The sequence below is a fragment of the Phascolarctos cinereus genome, unplaced genomic scaffold (assembly GCF_003287225.1).
Source record: "Phascolarctos cinereus isolate Bilbo 61053 unplaced genomic scaffold, phaCin_HiC Scaffold_9;HRSCAF=440, whole genome shotgun sequence".
Classification (NCBI taxonomy): domain Eukaryota; kingdom Metazoa; phylum Chordata; class Mammalia; order Diprotodontia; family Phascolarctidae; genus Phascolarctos; species Phascolarctos cinereus.
Window position 1 is genome coordinate 30088119 of NW_027556402.1, and position 21282 is coordinate 30109400.

Sequence of the window (21282 nt, forward strand, 5' to 3'; positions counted from 1 at the left end):
GCCTGGAGAAAACTTGAGGGCTGGGGGGTAGGAGGAGTGTAGAAAGGCCACCTACAAGTTTCTGAATGGCTGTGTGGGAGAGGGATTAGGCTTGTTCTGCTTGGGCCCAGAAAGTGGACCTGAGAGTGACAGACAGAAGCTGCAGACAGGCAGGTTTAAGTTTGATGTAAGAATCAGAGCTCTCCAACGTGCATCCGGGCTGCTTTGGGAGGGAGTTTCCCATCCCTGGAGGTCTTTGTTCAGAATCTGGGTTACTACTTTTTGAGATGTTAGATTTTCCAGGTTAAAATAAAAATGACCTCTGAGATTCCCTCCTGCTTCCAGATTTTGAGATTTTGTTTATAAGACACATCAGTGGGTTACTAAAGAAGGTTAGGGGGAAATCTTCTCTGAAACATTTAAAAATCAGGATAGACACACATCCTTCCGGTATGTATTATCTGAGGCAGATGTATTTGTAAAAAAAAACCTGATGATGATGGAATAGAAAAAAAGGTCTAACATGCATGTTCTATACTGTGTCCCTAGAGTATAAAATTCTACAAGGCATACCATGTTAGGCATTAACATGTCAGGTTCATCTTAACATTAAAAAACCACCAAGACACCCTTTTAATCAGCTTCAGGAAATACCTTGCTATGTAGAAGCTCTAATAAAGATTAATCATTTACTTATCACTCACCCTGTAACCTACAGTCTTCCTCCTCCACTCCTACTGCGCACGTTAAAGTAACCTCATCTTCCCCAGTGACTCTGGACTTATCTTCTTGCTCTGTGGTTTGTAGTATTTTCCCAGAAAGATCTGCAGAGTCCCTGTTATCTCTACTGTCACAGCCTTCATGGCCTTGCTCAGATGAGGAGTCTAGGGTTTCTAAAAATAATGAATAAAGATCAGCTGGTTCTCAGTCTAATCAACTCCCCCCCCCTTTATAATATGATATGTTAAGAAGGACCCAACAGTACATGATAGGTAACTCCACTGAAAATGGAGAAGAAAAAGGTTATTTTCAGATAGATGTTTTAAAAAGGCTTATAAAAAAAGTTTTTCAATAATTTTCAAATTTTCACTTTCTTGACTTTTAAAATTAAACCATTCTTTTATTTTAAGAGGTTAAAAGCTTCTACTAATTGTAAATGAACTTTTTTAAGTTTAAAAAAGTATATGTAAAGAAGTTTATAGGTAATCCTTTTTTGTTCTTTGTATATTTAACTATTCATGTTCATTGATGATTAAGTTCATAATAAAAAAATTTTTTAAAAGAAAAAAAAAAGTCTGGATAATTTTCTTTCTCCCTTATCATCTACTGATAGAATCAGTAGGCTCTACTTAGATGTTCAGGGCGGCTAGGTGGCATAGTAAATACAGTACTGGGCCTGGAATCAGGAAGACCTGAGTTCAAATCAGGCCTCAGATATTTACTAGCTGTGTGACCCTGGGCAAGTCACTTAACCCTGTTTGCCTCAGTTTCCTCATCTGTAAATCAACTGGAGAAGGAAATGGCCAACCACTCCAGTATCTTTGCCAAGAAAACTCCAAAATGGGTCACAAAGAGTCAGACACAACCAAAATGACTGAACAAGAACAGCATAGTTCAGCAGTTCATAAGGCGTAGCCCCGTAGATTCCTGGTGGTCCCCAAGGCCCTGTCAGAGGACCTGCGAGGGCAAAGCTCTTTTCATAACAAGACTAAGATATCATTTTCCTCTCAAAATACTCGTTTTCCAACTCTATCTGCAGGGGGTTGGATTTTCTTCGCATATTTCAAGACAACATATTGCAGCAGATTGACTGCAGAAAGATAAAAGAATCCACTTTTCTTCTACTAAAGTATTCATAAGAGAAATTTGGGGAAAAAAATATGTAAAGCATTCTTCTCAATAAAATTTTTTTGTTCTGGAAGATATAGTTTTTTTCATGAAGATATTATTTATGTTAACATGCCATGGGTTTGTTATTATTTTAAATGAATTAATAAATATTTTAAATTGGTCAGTTTTAACTTATAATGCAGAAAGTGCTGATAGGCAGAACCTGCGTAAATAACTGATGATCACTTTTGAATCCTCAATAATTTTAAAAGACTGTAAATTTTAACTTTAATTTTTAAAATTTAAATTTCAAAAAGATCATAAAATTTAAATTTTAAAATTTTAAAAGACATTGTAAAATTTAAAGGTTGTAAAATAATTTTAAAAGAGTGTAAAGGAGTCCAAAACCAAAAAGTTTGAGAACCATTGTTGTGTAGGTACATATTGGCCTACATGGCTTCAGGGTCCCCTCCCACTCTATAATTGTGTAACTTCAATAGAACTTTTTCGCAAAATATCATGTTCATTTGCATTCACTTAATTCTTCGAGATGTGAGTAGAAAACTTATTATTGTGGTAAAACTATAGACACCTTTCTTCTTTTGGTGTTTGCGGATTATTTTGTTGTTAGTATTCTTCCTTTAACATTACAAAACCCAGCATTCATTACCATGTTTCATCCCAGCATTAGACTTGGTTGTGCCAGGATGGAAGGGAATTCCTCCATAAGAAAATCCATAGGGAGCAAAGCCATATCCTAAAAAAGCAAAGGAAATAAAAGACGAGCCGTTATGATTTTTACTTTGGTTAAAAGTCAACAGTGACATCTCTCCTCCACTACCAACAGGGCTCATTCTTGGGATGAATGATATGTGCCTCTACCATAAATCAGAAAGCTCCAGAAACGTTGGAGGAGGAGCGGTCATTGCTACCAGAGTTCCACTTCTACAAAATTTCTGGTCTTCCACTGTTCCGTTAACTAGGAGATGTGTGACCATTGGGCACCTCCTGGGCTTCTACTTCTCCCTGCATAAAACAGAGATGATCATACTGGCACTACCTACTTCATGGGGTTGTTGTGAAGAAAACAAAAAAATTAACTGCAAGCTACCTTTCCTGGGTTTGGGAGTTATGTGTGTGTATGTATTGGGGCGGGGGTGACCCATTTCTTGAATAATTAAGTAGACATGTTAATAGTAGGTTATGATAGCCCTAACTCAAATATCTTTGGTTTAAAGGAAGGTCTATGATGTTGCTTGGGGAATAAAAGAGAATACAGAATGAGATTCGGATTGCCACAACCAATTTAACAAACAGCCTTATTTTGCAGGAAAAGAACATTTTACCCCAAGCAAATACCATAAGTCCGACTACAGGCTTAATATTAACTGCATGCCTAAAATGAGATCTCATTAAAAGGAAAAACACATTCAGGCACGTACTGAAAAACAGCGCTGCTTCTAGATCACACATGGATTTTCTATAAGCTGGATGGGGGGAGAAGGGATGGGGAAACGTGGTCTCCATGCAAACCAACATCATGGAGATGCTGGATGGTATTCTTACCGGGGCCGGCAGTTCCGCTCCCACCGCCTCCACCGCCACCACCATACATCCCTCCTCCTCCTGCTCCAGGGCCACTCCCACCACCAAAACTATCTGAAAAATTAGGCATGAGTTTTTGTCGTTTTCTTTGGACTTCTTCTTTATCTGTATTTGGAGAGAGAGAGAGAGAAGAAAGAAGGGAGAAGAGAAACCAAAGAGGGGAAAAAAGGATTGAATTCGTTGATACCAGGACCCACAAAGAGAATATCAACACTGAATATATTTTTAAACACTTTAAAGGGAAATTGAAAGTACTTACAGAGAAAAGACACCAGATTTCAAGAAGCACTGTATTAGCACTTCCAAAGGGTAACCAAATTGTGCAACAGATACAGTGATACCACAAGAAAGGCCACACCCAAGTCCTACCAACACACTAAGGGCTCACAATGGTCCCCAACTCTCCTCGCAAGAGTTTTTAAATTCACCATAGTTACCAAGATGAATAGGACTAGAATGTTTAGAAAAGTACAAGACAGAAGACACTGGTGATATTTCTTTTTTTCTTTCCTTTTTTTTTTTAAAAGTCTGCAGCTGGGCAGAGTGGCATACTGCCTGTAATTTTTTGCTCTTAGAGAGGGCTGAGGCTGCAGTCACCAAACAGGGACGTTCTGAGCTGCGGTTGGGCTCAAGCCAACTGGATACCTATATGGAGTCTGGCTCCAAAACTGAGCCCCTGGAGAGGGGCTCCTAAGCTGACCAAGGAAGGAGGAAGCCTAGATGCAAACAGATCAGGTCAAAGCTTTCACATCAATCACTATGGTCCAGGAGAGGCTGCTATACTTGTATCTGGGGAGAGATTGCTTACTAAAAAAAAAAAAAAACAAAGAAAAGAAAAGAAAAAAGACTGGATTTCTTATTTCACTGGGCATGATGAACTCCCTCCAGGATGAAGTGTCTTCATCAGCATATGCTCTAAAACTCACAGAGCTGCCTGGGGCACTAAGGGGTTGAGTGATTTGCCCAAGGTCACACAGCCTGTATATGTCAGAGACAGGACCTGAACCCAGGTCTTGTGACTCTGAGGCAGGCTCTCTACCCACTATTCCATGCTGCCTTTCAGTACAGCTAGGTGGTGCCACAGTGCACAGAGCACTGGCCTGGAGTCAGGAAGCAATGAGTTCAAATCCAGCCTCAGACACCTAGTAGCTACGTGACTCTGGGCAAGTCACTTACCTGATTGCCTATTCCCTCAACTGTAAAACAGAAATAATAATAGCTCCAACTTCCCGGGGGTTTTTTTTCCCCTTTGGTAACTGGGGTTAAATGCCTTGCCCAGGGTCACACAGCTAGTAAGTGCCAAGTGTCTGAGGCCAGATTTGAACTCAGGTTCTCCTGACTCCAAGGCCGGAGCGCCATCCACTGTGCCACCTAGCTGCCCCTCCTGGGGTTCTTGTGAGGATCAAAAGAAGTAATATTTATAAAGCCCTTAGCACAATGCCCAGCATAGTAGGTACTAATATAAACCCCATTTGCCTCAGTTCCTTCATCTGTAAAATGAGCTGGAGAAGGAAATGGCAAATCACTCCAGTATCTTTGCCAAGAAAACCTTAAATGACGAACAGTCAGAAATGACTGAACACCAAAATAATGATTGGGATTTACAATTACTATTTCTTTTAAAGCAAACTAATCAGCTGATCGTGGGGGAGAATGAGATGCAAAAAAGATGGCACAGGTCATGATAACACATGAAGTGGAGATGAGATAACACAAACCTAATTAGAAAGGAAAGTCTCCTTCTGATCTCTGAAGTTATCAGGCGATGATGATGATGATTTTAAAAACCAAGCCCAGATATCTTAAGGGATTGCCTCAAGAGGAAAAGAGCCAGGGCTGGTCAACTTTTGAGGAAATACACCACCTGTAGAAACTTCACTGCTGGGTAATTTTAGAGATGACTGAACTGGATCTGGGGAAGTTCACTTCACTACTTTCAATGTGATTTCACAACTTTTAATGAGTTTGCCTGATTTCCCCCTAAATTTTACCATGATGAACTAAAAGCCCAATCCATTACTCATCTTCGGTGCTGCTGGTTATACTTCATCATGCTCTGGTCTTTGACCAGGTAGAACAAGATGGAAGTACCCATCATCCAGTCAATTCTAAAGAAAATATGGAGTCTCAAAAGAGACCAAAGTAGGAGTTTGGGTTTTCTTATGCATTTTGCTTAGCTCACACCACGGTTATTTATCAGACGTATTCTGTGTGAAAAATGGGAAATTTAGAGGCAATTTTCAAAAATAAAATGGATTCCCTACCAACACATATCACTATAACTATTTAAATTCCATTACAAATGGTTGATTTATTCCAACTAAAATCAATTCACACAATAAATCCCACACAGTCAACCTCATTACATTCAGAGACCATCATTCTGAATCTGTCTTGGACTGAACATAAGTATGATGGCCCTGGGCCAGGCTCCTGGATTATTCAGCCCTATAGCCTCTCTTTGAAAAGCACAAGGGAATTTATTATTGTGAAAAGTCACAGCTAACCATCTTGGAAAGAATATTAATGGTCAGGAAATCAAAGAAATTATGGAAATACTGGGCCCAGATAGAACTTTAGACATCATTCAGGCCAACACCATAAAAGCTCAAAGACGAAGTGATCTCCCCAAGGTCACACACAAGTTAAAGAAAGAAGCCAAGTTTCCTGATTTTTGGTCTGGTGACCTTTTCCATTTATATCATGACGCTTTGAGACGGATTTTCCTCTTTCCCCAAACACTCCAGGCTTCCTATAGTAATCTATCACAGATCAGATAGCCATTATTCTAGCAAAACCATTTTTGTAACTATATTTTCAGCTAATATCATCTCTTACAGTAACCTAATTTCTAAAGTACTTCCTGATGTCTAAAATAGAATAAGTAGCTGGATAGAATGGAGGACCTGAATTCAAATTCAACCTCAGAAATTTACTAGCTGTGTGATCCTGGGCAAGTCACAATCTCTGCTGGCCCCAGTTCGTTCATCTGTTATAATAGTACCTGCCTCCCAGGGTTGTTATGAATATAAAATAAGATACTTGTAAAGTACTATGTAAATTCTAGCTATTATTTATTAATTGTATTTCTCCTGACCTTTCTCTTTCAAACTTTTCAGGGTACCCCTAGTTCTCATGCACTGATTCTTTTTATTTTAATTTTTAATTTTTAATATAAATTTATTTATTTTTAGTTTTCAACATTTACTTCCACAATATTTTGAGTTCCAAATTTTCACCCCATCTCTTCCCTCCCCCCACCCCAAGATGTCATGCATTCTGAATTCCCCTTCCCCTAGTCTGCCCAATCTTCTCTCTCTTCCCCCCTTCTCTTTTCCCCTTCCTCTTCCATTTTCCTGTACGGCAGGATAGATTTCTGTACCCCATTTCCTGTATTTCTTATTTTCTAGTTGCATGTGAAAGCATTTTTTTAACATGTTTTTAAAACTTTGGGCTCTAAATTTTCTCCCTTCCTCCCTCCCCACCCACCCTCACTGAAAAGGCAAGCATCATGCACTGATTCTTACAGTCTATATTCACCCACAATTATATAAAGCTCGATCTTACTATCTCTCAGCTTTTGTTTTCAATTGAGATCTTTTTACTCCTCCTCCATACACTGACCCCTCTCATTCTTTTAATGACTTTTGTTGCCCTTCCTGCTACTTACTTATTGCCTAAAATTTACATCTTTCTTGCGGTCAGCAACCAGAAATGCGCACAATATTCCAAGAGTATGTGCATGATTTTGTGCTATTATAGGACTATGTTTTGGGTTTTGTATATACGTGTATAATACACACACCCATACCCACACCCACCCATACACATATACTGCTGATAATTTGGGTGGGTTTTTTGTGTATATATACACACACACACATGTGTGTGTGTATAAAAATGTGTGTATGCATGTATACATATGTATGTGTGTATATGTACACGTGTGTACATGCACATACATGCATACATATATGTATACATGTGTATATGTGTGTGCATATAATGCCTAGCACCTTTGGTAGGTAACCAATCAACTCAATGTCTTCTCAGAATTTTTGACAATAACTCTCTGGTCTATTTCCTGGACCATAATGGAGATCCTGTGATCCAATACAAGTCCAGCTTCTGACACATACTAGTTGAGAAACCACAGACATCACAAACAACCTCTGAGTGTTCCAGGCTGCTTTCCTAGACTCAACACTGTTCTCAATGTATGTCTGGAGATGGAAATTTCTCACCGAGAGTTCCTGACGATTATGAGTCAAAGGTCCAGACCAAAACAAACGAACAAAAACCTGATGGGTTTAGAGCTCATTATCCTAATAGTAGAATATGAATAATTTCTCTCTTTACATTTCCTCAAATCAAACTCACCTATCCCTTTCCTTCCTAGTTACACAGCCAGATGAGAGCTTCCTCTCACTCATACTTATGCGTCTATGCCTTAGAGAAATGATCGCAGGAGACAAAAATGACTTACCTTTAATTTCTGGGTAGTACAGAAAAGGCTTTGGCTCACTGGTTTCCAAGTCAGATTTCCGCCTCAACTGGACAAATACAGATGCTGGCTTGGTGATATTGACATCTTTATACTTTGGAGTTTTGAATACAATGGCAAACTGCAAGACACAGAGACCCAGCTTTATATAGGACAAGGATAGGTAGCTTTTGTCTGTCTCTCTCTCTCTCAGTAAGTTTTTGGATAAAAGAGCTATTTTAAATGACCAATATAATCTAATTTGTATTGTTCAATTTCACCCAGTGTTTTAAAAATCGATCGTGCCTATGAGTATAAATTTCACAACTATAAGATGGTCTAATAAATGGGTGGCCCATTCTCTCCCTCTTCAATATCAGCCCTAAGAGCCTGCTATAACTGCTTCTAACAGCACTGCTTCTAATTAGTTGGGGGAGGCGGGAGGGAAGGGAAGAAGGAAAAAGGGTAGCTGCCCAGGATGTACCACTCTAGAAATTAAATACACTCCCTGTGTGTTACACTTCAGAGCTCTCTGCACCCTCAGGAAAGCCCAGCTAATGCCCCCAAATGCATAAGCCTGAAAACTCATATGTTCTCATGTGCTGCTGGGATAGAGGTGGTGTGGCCAGAGAGGAGGCATTAGACTTAGGAAGACCTGGGTCCCAATCTTATTTCAGGTACACATTGGCCGTGTGACCCTGGGCAAGTCATGTAATATCTCAGTGGCCCAGACTGTAAGCTGGAGATCCTTATTGGGAGAAGGGGTTTTCTCACTGAGGGGAGAGGAGTGCAGAGGACTGGACAAAGGGTCTGATATCTCTCTGCCCTTACAACCTCTTTTCCCTGCACGATAACTATCCCCTCATCAATATCCTCAGCACTGGACTTGCCAAATTCTCAGCTTTCAAACACATGCTAAGTTATCATTGGACAACCCTTTTCATGATGGGTTAAAATACACTAGCTAGAAGAGGACCTTAGTTTGAAGACTTTTCAGTGAAATGTATTTTGGCAGATATAATATTTATTTATAGGGGCAGTAAGATGATGCAGTAGATAGAGCACCAGGCCTGAAATCAGGAAGACTTGAATTCAAATATGACCCCAGACACTTCCTAGCTGTGAGACCCTGGGCAAGTCACTTAACTCCGTTTGCCTCAATTTTCTCATCTGTAAAACGAGCTAGAAAAGGCAATTCAAATCACTCCAGTATCTCTGCCAAGAAAACCCCAAATGGGGTCATGAAAATTGAACACAACTGAAATGACTGAACAACAATAAATATTTGTTTACAGGCTCAAGCATGCCACTCTTGTGGGAAGAGAACAACTTTGAGCTATTTTGACTATTTTTGACTATTGTAAACACTGAAATTAACAACAAAGGACATATGAAAGAAGCCACTATGTGCATCCAGAGAAAGAACTGATAAATAGATGCAAAGAATAATTTTACATACATATGCATATTTGTCTAATAATAGCTATCTTTGGGTTGGGGAGAGGGAAGGGAAGGAAAAAAGGGAAAAAAAGAAATTTACATGATAACTATTATATATTTAAAAGGAATAGCAAGTTGTATATAACAGACTTGCAGTTTCATGTGCAATCATCTTTTTTTTTATTATTCTGTGTTATAGAAATACTTGTTTCATTCCATAAATTAAAAATAATTTTTTTAAAAGAGTACAGAGCTCATTGCCTATGACTCATCAAGGAAGCAAACAGGTAGACATACCAAAGACTTGTCATAGAGTCTGAGACTCAAAGGTTAATGGGGGACCTGTATGATTAATGATTTTTCTGGGGGTTAAAAAAAAACCCTCACAGTTATTTCAAGTATTTTGCCACAGGATTTAAATAAAAGTTCGTGAGTAATCCAATTCTTTTGGTGAAGACAAAGGGCTAGATTTCATCATGATAACTGCTGATGCTTATGTAGCACCTGAAGCATCACAGAATCTTTAATAGAACACAGAATCCTTAACAACCAATATAAAAGAAGCATTTCCCATCAAATTCCCTCAATTTTGCAGACAAAGAAACTGAGGTTTGAAAAGGATAAAGGATTTGACACAAGGCCACAGAGCTACTAAGTGTCACAGTTGAGAATGAAATTTAGAAATTGTGATTCCAGAGACACTGTGCTTTTTAATTATCTAATTTAATTACCCGATATATCAATATTAATAATATTATATAATATATTATATAGAATATATTATACCTATTACATATTATATTAGTAAATAACATACTAATAACCCCAAACTTTTTAATTACCCTCAAGCCCCCCCCAAAACCCCAAATCTCAAAAATATACAAAAGTGATCATTTTCTTTCATTTGTCCATTAAGACTCTGAGCTCCTTGATACTGTTCATTCTTTCTTTCTCTCATTTATTTTGCCTTTCTTTGTATCTCCAGAGCTTAACACAGTGCCCAGTACACTGTCAGTGCTTCATAAATACTTGTTAACAGGCCATGTTCATTCCCCTAATTTCTTTTTCTTATCTTATTCCCACAGCTAGCATTTCTAGCACTCTATCAAATCATAGTGATATACCTCTCAAAAAATATCCAAACATATCTTTACCTGTCTGTGAACATCTGTGGGAGAAAAATCTCCAAAGCCTTCCCAGAATCCACCATTCTCCTCTTCTTCATAAAATCGAATTTGGATGTCATCTATAAAAGAGTTATACCTCTTTATGGATTTTTTAAATGATGTCTTATAAGCAAGTTAAAAATGAAGGCATCAAAAAATAAATAAATAAATGAAATGAAATGAAGGCATCATAGAGTTAGAAAGATATTATTTCAAAACACGCCATAATCTATCTCTATTCTTGCCAATCTGTTACCCTTGATGTAGCCTTCCAACACTTGCTACTTCCTCCTGGTAAAAGTCAGTTGCCAAGATAGTTTTTTTTTTAATTTTATTAATTTATTTTGATTATCAACAATCACTTCCATATGCTTTTGAGTTGAAAATTTTTCTCCCCCTTCCTCCCCCCCACCCTCCCCAGAATGGCGCACAATCTGATATAGTTTTACATTTACATCCCCATTAAACACATTTTCACATTAGTGAAGTTGTAAGTAAAAATTAAAACCAATAGGAAGGACCATCAGAAGATGAAACAAAACTCAACAGAAGGTAAAAACAAGTGATAGCAATTTGACTTCCATAGTTCTTTCTTTGGATGTGGACAGTATTTTCCATCCCAAGGCCTCTGGAGATGTCTTAGATCCTCATAATGCTGAGAAGGGTTCAGTTTAACAATCTTACTCATTGCATAACGTGGCTGTTATTGTGTACAAAGTCCTCTTGGTTCTGCCAAGATACTTCTGAAACAATTATTGGTATCTGCTAAGGTCCTAAGTATATAGTGACAGCACAAGACATTTGAGATCCACTGACTTTTTCCCCAATCCATCTTTTCTCATCTTAATTCCTCATCCAATAAATAAAATAGATTAAATTATAGTACTTTTTTGCCTTTATTTTTATTTTTTAATTTTTAAAATTTTGATTTTAATTAATTTTTAATTAATCTAATTTTAATTAAATTAAAAATTAAAATTAAGTTAAAATTTGGGGCAGCTAGGTGGCACAGTGGATAGAGCACCGGCCCAGAATTCAGGAGGACCTGAGTTCAAATCCAGCCTCAGACACATAGCACTTAACTAGCTGTGTGACCTTGGGCAAGTCACTTAACCCCATTGCCTAGCCAAAAACCAAACAAACAAAAATTAAGTTAAACTTAAAATTAAATTAAATTAAAAATTGTTAAATTTAATTTAAAAATTAACTTTCTGCCTTTTTGAAGATTCTGTAGTAACTGTCACTGTGTTGGAAACAAATGACTACTCTATTACCATTATTATTCACCACAGCAGGGGGGTAAGAGGTGGGACAGTCCCTATTCATTCTGGCAGAACTGAGGTCATAGACTGTAACATTTACAACACTGAAATACATCTAAGTCTCCATTTATTGCCTTCAAATTGTTACTATTCCTTGCTTCTTTTTATTTTTATCAGGAGGAAAAATGAATATGCTTTGTTTGAAAATAACAGAGGTTTGTCTGGGTATGAAATTAGCAAATGTTTTAAAGGATGAATACATAACCCTCGTTTCAAATGTCAGTCTCACAGGGACTACAGCTATTGTTATGACAGCTTTAAGAGCCCACAAAAAGCTCTAAATGAATGTTCAGCAAAGCAGCATTTGTGGAAACTTTGTTTGTTTGCCTTTTTTTTTTTGTGAGGCAATCAGGGTTAAGCGACCTGCACAGGGTCACACAGCTAGTAAGAGTCAAGTATCTGAGGTCGAATTTGAATTCAGGTCCTCTGTCTCCAAGGCCAGAGCTCTATCCACTGCACCACCTAGCTGCCCCCAGGAAGTTTTAAGAGTCAACTGAGAGATGTCTGGAAATAAAGTTCTCCCTATGGAGTCCCAGGAAGAAGATGTGTGTTTTGTCTATAATCCATGAGAATTTATGAAGGAGAATATAGAGAGGGGAAAGGTGATGTAAAAAAACTACTTCCTCATCAGAATGGGTATAAGTGATGTTATAAAGAAACCTTCAAAGAGAATTCTAGGAAGAATCTGGGCAAGGCTGGTAAGCATAGTGCAGTTTGGGAAGACTGCTTCCTGTGATCACCAAAGAGAAGCCAAGAACAATGAATTAATCTGACTTATGTAATGAAACACTGAATTGCGCTATTATACTGAAGAGAAATATGAAGATTCTGAAAATAACTGAATCAGTGTCTAGAAGGAGACTGAATGGGGTGAAACTAAGTTTCCACAGAAATGAGAAGTCATCTGCTGTTGTACCGGGGGGACTGTTGTATTGACATAGACTGGGACACTGTCTATAGCCACAGTATCATAGATAGTTTCCTTAAACTTTGCTAATCATTGTCCTCATTTGTTAACAAATTGCTTATGTTCAGTAATTTAATACATTTATTTAGTTATAAGGATATAAGAGTAAATACCAATGGGAAAAGTTTTCTCCAGTTCATTAAATAATTAATGTTTGCTGTACTAGGGTAGAGTCTCACACAAATCAATTAGTTGATGAGAAGATAATGAAATCTTACTAATGAGAACAAATCATATAAAAATACTCCTGCCACCCTCTAGAGTTCTGAAGGCAAGAAGAAAATAAACAAATGAATCAAGTGGCAAGTTTAAGGGGAGACATACAACTGGGACCTGGCCAGACCCCAAGTCCCATTTAATACACTTGATACAAGTAGAATACAACCCATTGTAAGGAGAAAAAGGAATACGGTTTGCAAAGCGTTACAAACACCTCACAATTACTGTCAGTCTGAACTATGTTCCACCTCACAAGCCCAGACGTGCCTTACCTTTCTGAACCTTATCACAAAGGAGATAAATCTCCTCCCCTCCAGTCACACAGCCTGCCGTCCTGTCCATTCTTACAATCTTCAAGTTGGAGGCATTGGGGGCTTCTGTTGGCACAATGAATAGTAATAAAACCATAGTTTAGCGTAGGTTTCAGAAGGCTTCAAGTGGAACAAATCTGTTTTTGCAAGAGAGGTCAAGAAATTTCAAGAAGACTAGTATGTTTAAAGAGATATCTTCACCTAAGATATTTTAAGTGGGTTAGGAATAATAAAATGAAAATACCTTCTGTCAAAGAGTTCAATCTATATTTGGGCATTAAGTCAAGTCAAGTCAATAAGCATTTCTCAAGCACCAAGCACTGTGCCTTTAAGCACTAAGAAATGCATTCATTTATTCATTCCCACTATACACCTATGAGGCAGGGCAGAAGAGGATAGGGAGGGTACAGAGAGTGAAAGGACTTTTCCAATATATTAAAAGGCTTCCTTGTTCCAAGTCTTATCTTAGACAAATTTCTGATCACTTGGTTATATGGTTCTCAATTCAATCATAGATCCGTCAACCAACAAAGTTTTTGTTGTTGTTGAGTTGTTTTTCAGTCATATTTGTGACCCCATTTGGTGTTTTCTTGGCAAAGGTACTGGGGTGGTTAGCCATATCCTTCTCCAGCTCATTTTACAGATGAGGAAACTGAGGCAGACAGGGGTTAAAGTGACTCGTTCAGGGTGTCACAGATAGTAAGTGTCTGAGGCCAAATTTGAACTCATGAAGGAGGGTTTTCCTGATTTTAAGCTTGGTTCTCTATCCACTGTACCACCTAGCTACCCTATAACCAACAAGCTGTAAATGCCAGATATGTACCTGGCCCTGTGCTGGAATATAACATCATTTGTGTTATAGGACTTTAAGGTTGGTAGCACCTTAAGAGTGTTGAGGGAAAAAATTCAGTTAAACTATTTGACAATTCCTGTTCTCATGTAAAGGAAAACAGAAATGTTATTTTTCCCTCACACTAAATTAAGGTTCTGTGTGGTTAAGGGCAAAGGTTTCAGTGTGGTAAATGGTACGATACAAAGCTTCCTTCTTTGCTCTCCAGCTGTGTTATATGGTGATCTCTAAGAGAGAAGTCTTTGCCTTTTTAGAAACCTCCAAGTTCCCTTTAAACACATTATCAATAAAAAGAGAAACCTGTCCATGGTACAACTGGATGGTGAGGACTTTGCTACTTAGCACAAGTGCCACAAAATCCTGATGAGCCTACAAGTCTCTTAATGAATTTGGTTGGCAGATCTGTTTGCCTGGGGGATGCCACAGCACACACCGAGATCAAGTAAACAGCTGGGTGATCAGTATAGTTCTGGGAAAAAAAAAACTTGGCCAAAAGTGGTGTGTACATGTTATAGACAGAAACGCTTGCTTGAATTCCCATTCTTCAGGCAATAACTTAATTTAGCTCTTAGTATTTCAAGTGCATAAACATTTCTTGAGTGTTCATTTGAATATATGATCTCAAAGAAATATTGGCTAAAAAGGGGAAAGAAAAGAACTTAACAATACTTTTCTCACACCACCCCATTAGGATCCCAGAGGAAAATTGCAGCTGCTTTCTTCCTCTGAGAGGGCCAACAGAATCTCCTGCCAGGCTTCTCTATGGCACCAGATAGACTGAATTCACACACCAAGAAAGGCTGGTATTTCAGTTAAGAAGGGGGAGATGGGCACATAAGGAACCACGGGAGGGAATGTGTACTTACTGCTGTCATAGATTGCATCTGAAACCACGGGCTCCAGTCTTCTTGTGAAGCTGCCTGTGCTGTCTGGGAGAAAGGCTGTGAACATCAGCCGTACCACACTGAGGTCCATCTCCTTTGTCTGCTGGAGAGCTGCCTGTCGGATGATCTCCTTTTCCCTGTCTAGGAACAAACGTAGCAAGTCATTTATTCCACATGCAATGGAAACACAGGAGGAGGGAGGGGGAGAACACTTTAAATGTAATGCTTTTGAGGGGTCCCCTACAGATGTGGAAGTGTATTTAAAAACTGCCTTCTCAGTGTCCCTAGAAATATTTAAGATGTAAATATTCCCATAATGGGGGAAAAATAAAATACTGAATTTTTAAAAAAGATGTAAATATTGCCCTCATCCGAAAACCTTTTCCAGACTTTTTCCCAGTTTAAAAGTATGTTTAGGGGCAGCTAGGTGGGGCAGTGGATAGCGCAACGGCCCTGAAGTCAGGAGGACCTGAGTTCAAATCCAGCCTCAGACCAAACACTTGACACTTACTAGCTGTGTGACCCTGGGCAAGTCACTTAACCCCTACTGCCTTAAAAAAAAACAAAAGTATGCTTAAAAGGCCAGGAAAAACAGGCTTTCTTAGGGAAATGGACTAAAAGCGGAAATCAAATCTTGAGTAAGGAAAGCCTTTTATCGAGTTAAAATCATTGCCTTCCCCATCCCTAGCCCAACTTCAGCCATTCAGGAAAGATTAAGATATTGATCAGAGGGAGAAGAGCTGCCTGTTGATTATTCCAGGAAAACACTTCAGGGGAGTGTCAAGGAAGGAACTGAGCAGTGACTATTGTTCTGGAACGTTAACTCAAAACTATTTTAATATATTACGTCATTTTCCTTTGATCAAAATTCCTATAAATACTACCTCTAATTATCTGGGGAGGGTGGGGGTGGGGACCTGGGAGGGGAGAGTAATGCTGCTTTGGACATTTCTCTCATTAGGCTAGAAATGCATTGATTTAGAATAACATTAAATTAAACAAAACAGTTTCTGGCAGATGTGCCTAAAATACAGGATACAGGATTATTTACATTGACACAGAGCAACTGAAGAAAGTAAACATAAAAGCTGCAATTCAATGTTTTTTTTTCTCAAACTCTTCATCTTCGCATCTCCTGTGTAAATTAGAGTTTTCTTACACGCTTGGTTGATTGCTGTTCTGTGTTCTCAAAGAGGACCAAAATGGCATCACTATGCTAGAGTCAAGTAACAGTGCATCCCACTGTGGCTGATCAGACCCATATGAACTCAGAATGCCATCACAGGTCAGGCATAAATAGTCCCTATGAACATTTAAGGTGGATTCTCTAAATTTGGGCATCTCACATTTCTCTTGAGCTACTTCAATTCTGCTTTGCTCGAAAGAGCACGGTATAAATTTGACTTTTCCTATATGCTCTTATATTAAGAGTTGGTATCCTGACTGCACCTGAAAAGAATTTTAAATACATTATCTCATTTGAACCTCAAAAATTAGGGATATAAGTGATTGTAAGTATTAATTCCATTTTACAGATGAGGCAGCTGACAGGTTAAATGGTTTGTCCACAGTCACAGTAAGTGTTGGAGATAGGATTTGAGTAGTGGTCTTCCTGACTCTACATTAGTGACAGCATTCAATTTAGAGTCAGAAGTCCTGAATTCAAATCCTGATGCTGTTGCCAATCTTGGGCAAGGTATTTAGCCACTTTTTTCCTTAGTGAGCTCATATGTGACAAGAAGGGGCTGGACTTGATGACTGCTCAGGTCACATCAAGCTCTGACAATCTGTGGTGTTATGCAAAATAACCAGAGAAAACTGTCCAAAAGGCAGCATATTCGCTTTGGGTCTCCTCTTCCTCTGGCATCCACTACACGAGGCAGTGGTCTGAAACATGTAAGTCCAATGGAATAAAGGGAGCAAGAGAGACAGAGAGACAGAGAGAGAGACTGAGAGAGAGAGAGAGAGAGAGAGAGAGATTAAGATTCACCTGTGAGTTGTCTTTCTCCACCACCTTCTGGTTGCAAATAGTTGAGTTCTGGATGCACTAAAAGTCCAGGATTATACCCCCTTATGCAGGCATCTGTCATCCGGGCTTCCAATGTTTCATACACTTTTTTCTTTGTCACATGAAGTATACCCAGATTTGCAAACCTTCAAAAAACACAGAATCAAACAACCATTTGCTGCTGGAAGTTAGTGCAATTCAAATAAGGTAAAACTGCATAATTAATGAAGCAAGGCAATTTCAACTCTTTCATGGTATATTTCTCCTTCTGTTGGGAACTGAGAAACTTATTTCCAAAGTGCAATACTTAACAATTATAATAGAAAGGCTTGATTATTGCATTGAAGGAAAAATCTCCCAAAGATCAGCTGGCAAGATTTGGGGCAGGGTTTATTTTGAATCCACTTTTCATTTAGCAAATGTGAAATTGGAGTGATTCTACGATCAAAGATCTGGAACTGGATGTTATTAGAACCTGGGCCGCTGTATCCACACTCAGGATGGAGGAAATACATGTAGAGTAGGGGTTTGGAACCTTTTTCTTCCTAATGAAAGCCACAGATGACAGAAGAACTCATGTTCACACTACGTTCTAAGGGTTTACAAAGTATCTACCTCAGACATAGTTTTTCATCTCTATTTTACATACAAGCAAACTGAAGTTAAGTGACTTGCCCAAGGTAACACAACAATTGATATGGTTACCTAAGAGCAACTTAATTTGATGGCTTCCATCAGAGAAATAACGAACGTTTTAATCATTTACTTTTCCCAATTAATGACAAGAAGTTTAACACTGTTCAGACAGAAAGGCAGAAAAACAGATGGAGAGCCAGAAAGAGACATCAGAGAGATACCGAGAAAGACACACAAAGAATACCGAGATAGAGAGCAACCGACACCTACAGACGTGTGGATAGAAAGGTAATGACACAAAGACACATTTAAAAAAGCAATATGCAGAGTGATCTTGTGGACCATTAAGATATTGCTACCACATAAAATAGTACTGATACTAATTCATATAAAATAGTATTGATTTGCCCAACTATAGGCCAAAATAGAGATGTCACTACTTGGAATGTCAATAGCAGCAGCAAACATTCATTGGGTGGGCATCTACTACCTATTGCTACATATGGGCTTGACTGAAGGGCCAGTACCTCCCCACCTTTTGTGTAAGTGAAGAAAACTAGCCAGCCTTTAAGCCAGAGTTCTTCTGGAGTTCAATTTCTGAGGGATCATGAATTGTTTGTTAATCAATACAGCTGAATAGCTTTGTAATACTATATATTTTATTTTATCCCTTTAGAAACATTATTCTTAGAAGGGGTTGATGAGTATTACCAGCAAGCCAGAAGTCCATGACCCAAAAGAGGTCAAGAATCTCTGCCCAAACCAAGTTTCTTTAATAAAAGTCTCATTTCCAAGATACACAAAGAAATTATTCAAATTTATAAGAACAAGAGCCATTCCTCAATCGATATAATTGGATTTGAAGAGGCAGTTTTCAAGAAAAGAAAACCAAGCTTTTTGAAAAAAAAAGCTTCAAATCATTAATAATTAGAGAAATGCAAGTTAAAGTAACTGATGTTCCAATTTATACACATCAGATTGGAAGAAGTGACAAATGTTGGAGGGGCTGCCCCCAAATAGGCACACTGATGTACAGCTGGTGGAGCTCTGAACCGGTACTACCATTCCGGAAAGTAATATGGAACTATGTCCCCAAAGTGACTAAACCATAAATATCTTTTGACCAGCAATACCACTATTTGCTCTATACCCAGCAATACCACTATTAGGTCACTGTACAGATCACTATTAGGTCTATACTCCAAAGAAATCAAAGAGGAGGGAAAAGATCATATGTGTGCAAAAATATTTATGGCAACTCGTTTTGTGATGGTACAGAACTGGAAAACTAAGGGGGTATCCATAATGGGGAAATGCTAAACAACTACGGCATATGAATGCAATAGAATACTACTGTGTGGTAAGAAATGAAGACGGAAATGGTTTGGGCTTTTGAGACAGCTAAGAGGCACAGACTTGGAGACAGGAAGATCTGAATTTGAATTTCGCCTTGGATACTTATTAGCTGTGTGACCCTGGGTAAGTCACTGAGCTTCTCCGTTTCCTCATCTGAAAAATGAAGATAACAATAGTGCCTATGTCACAGGGTTGCTGTGAGAATCATATGAGTTAATACGTGTAAAGTGTTTTGCAAACCTTAAAGTGCTATGTAAATGCTAGCTGCTATATTATTATTGTTATTATTTATTCACTGAAACAAAGTGAAGTAGGCAGAACGCTAAAGAACAATTTATACCGTAATACTACATTGAAAAAAAACAATTTTGAAAGACTTAAGAATTCTCATCAACCCAATGATAAGTCATGATTCCAGAGGCTCAATGATGATGGAGACAGGTCTCCTAACAGAGACAGGGTGGACTAATGCACAAAATGACATACACATTTTTGAAAATGAAAAAAAAAACCCCACATGCTTGAAAAAACAGATAGTTTGGGGCAGCTTGGTGGTGCAGTAGACAGAGCACTGGCCCTGAAGTCAGGAGGACCTGAGTTCAAATCCAGCCTCAGACCAAACACTTGACACTTACTAGCTGTGTGACCCTGGGCAAGTCACTTAACCCCAATTGCCTAAAAACAAACAAACAAACAAACAAATAAAGGATAGTTGAAAAAGTTGTTTAAAAGGGCTCAGGGTAGCTAGGTGGTGCAGTGGATAGAGCTCTGGCCCTAGAGTCAGGAGGACTCGAGTTCAAATCCAGCTTCAGACACTTGACACTTACTAGCTGTGTGACCCTGGGCAAGTCACTTAACCCTGATTGCCTCACCAAAAAGGAAAAAAAAAAGAGCTTATGATTTTTAAAAAAGAAACCCTGCTCTCAGCAGACACAGTAAGGAAAGGGTCGGGAATAGTATAATCTGCTATCAGAGAGCATTCTGAAGCACAGAAAACCTTGCATCTAAAGAAACTAAACTGATTTATGTTATGTTATTTGAAAAAACCTAGAACCAGTAGGCTAACAACCCAAGAAAGCCTCAAGCAGGGCCTGTTTTAGCTGGGCAATTTCAAAAGACCAAAGAAAAGCAACTTCTGTCTTTTTATTTCTCGTTTTCTTCCAAAAGCCCCAAGAAACAAACCAAAACAAAAAAATATATCAAACTCCCTCAAACTAACCTGACCACATTCAAAAAGACCTAACTGAAGAGTTGAAAACTAATAAAACTATTTTTCCACTGTGCTTTTGAAAATGGAAACTCTTTCTCGTTTCATCAGTGATGCTGAGAGAAGGCACCAGAGCCATAGCATGGTTTCTGTGTTTAATGAGTTAAGGTATTATTTATTTATTTAAAAGATGCCATCCTCTTTGAGTTTTCTGTTGCCCTGGGCTCAATCCTCCTTCTGAATCCAGAGAAATCTAGAAAGAGATCTGCAGCAGACTAAATAGCATGGTTCCATCACTGACAAACCACTGAGGGAATCTGGGTATCATCTTCAAATTCCAGCCATGTTTCATGTGAAAAATCACCTTCTTGCCAGCTAAGTCAAAATGGCAAAATACTGGCTAGTAATACAGCACAAACAAAAACTATGACAAGTTTTCTCATTTTACTTTACATTATTTCAGAATAAATAAAGAATCACAGAATTTTGGAGGTAAAAGACTTTAAAGATAATCAAGTTCAGGAGGTCTTAACCTGAACATCCTCCCCCCTTCCTTGGACACTTGGGTAAGTTTAGTTAGGGAGGATGTTTGTGAACTCAGATGGGAAAAACTTCACTAACTTCTAATTGAATGTAGCATTTTTTTCAATTATGAATTCTTTAAAAATCTATTATTCTGAGAAGGGCTTTATATAAGGCTTCACCAGACTGCTAATGGAGTCCATGACAAAAAAAAAAAAAAGGTTGAGAACCCCTGATCCAATCTAAGTCATAATGGAAATATAACCAAATTGGGAATTAAGTAGCAGAGGAAACTCTTGGTTTGGTTATTTGTTCATCATAATACTATTTTTTTTCAGTCTGAATCTGTGATTTCATCAGTGTAAAGAACTCCCATTGTTGAAGCTCCCTCTACCTTTCAAATAAGCTGGCAATTTACAGTTGCCTGATGAACTGAGAGGCCAGTATATGGCGGAAGCTAGGTCCTCCTAATTCCAAGTCTGCCTCTCTCCAGCATG

General features: G+C 38.4%; 1 protein-coding gene across 1 annotated transcript in view; it reads right to left on the reverse strand.

Moving 5' to 3' along the window:
- NFKB1 (nuclear factor kappa B subunit 1) overlaps positions 1-21282 on the reverse strand; it is a 159613-nt gene that overhangs the window by 25222 nt on the left and 113109 nt on the right. The window contains 8 exon segments of the mRNA XM_020988300.2: positions 684-872; positions 2480-2566; positions 3376-3519; positions 7901-8039; positions 10492-10583; positions 13284-13388; positions 15039-15197; positions 17047-17210. Coding sequence (XP_020843959.1) covers positions 684-872; positions 2480-2566; positions 3376-3519; positions 7901-8039; positions 10492-10583; positions 13284-13388; positions 15039-15197; positions 17047-17210 — 1079 coding nt within the window.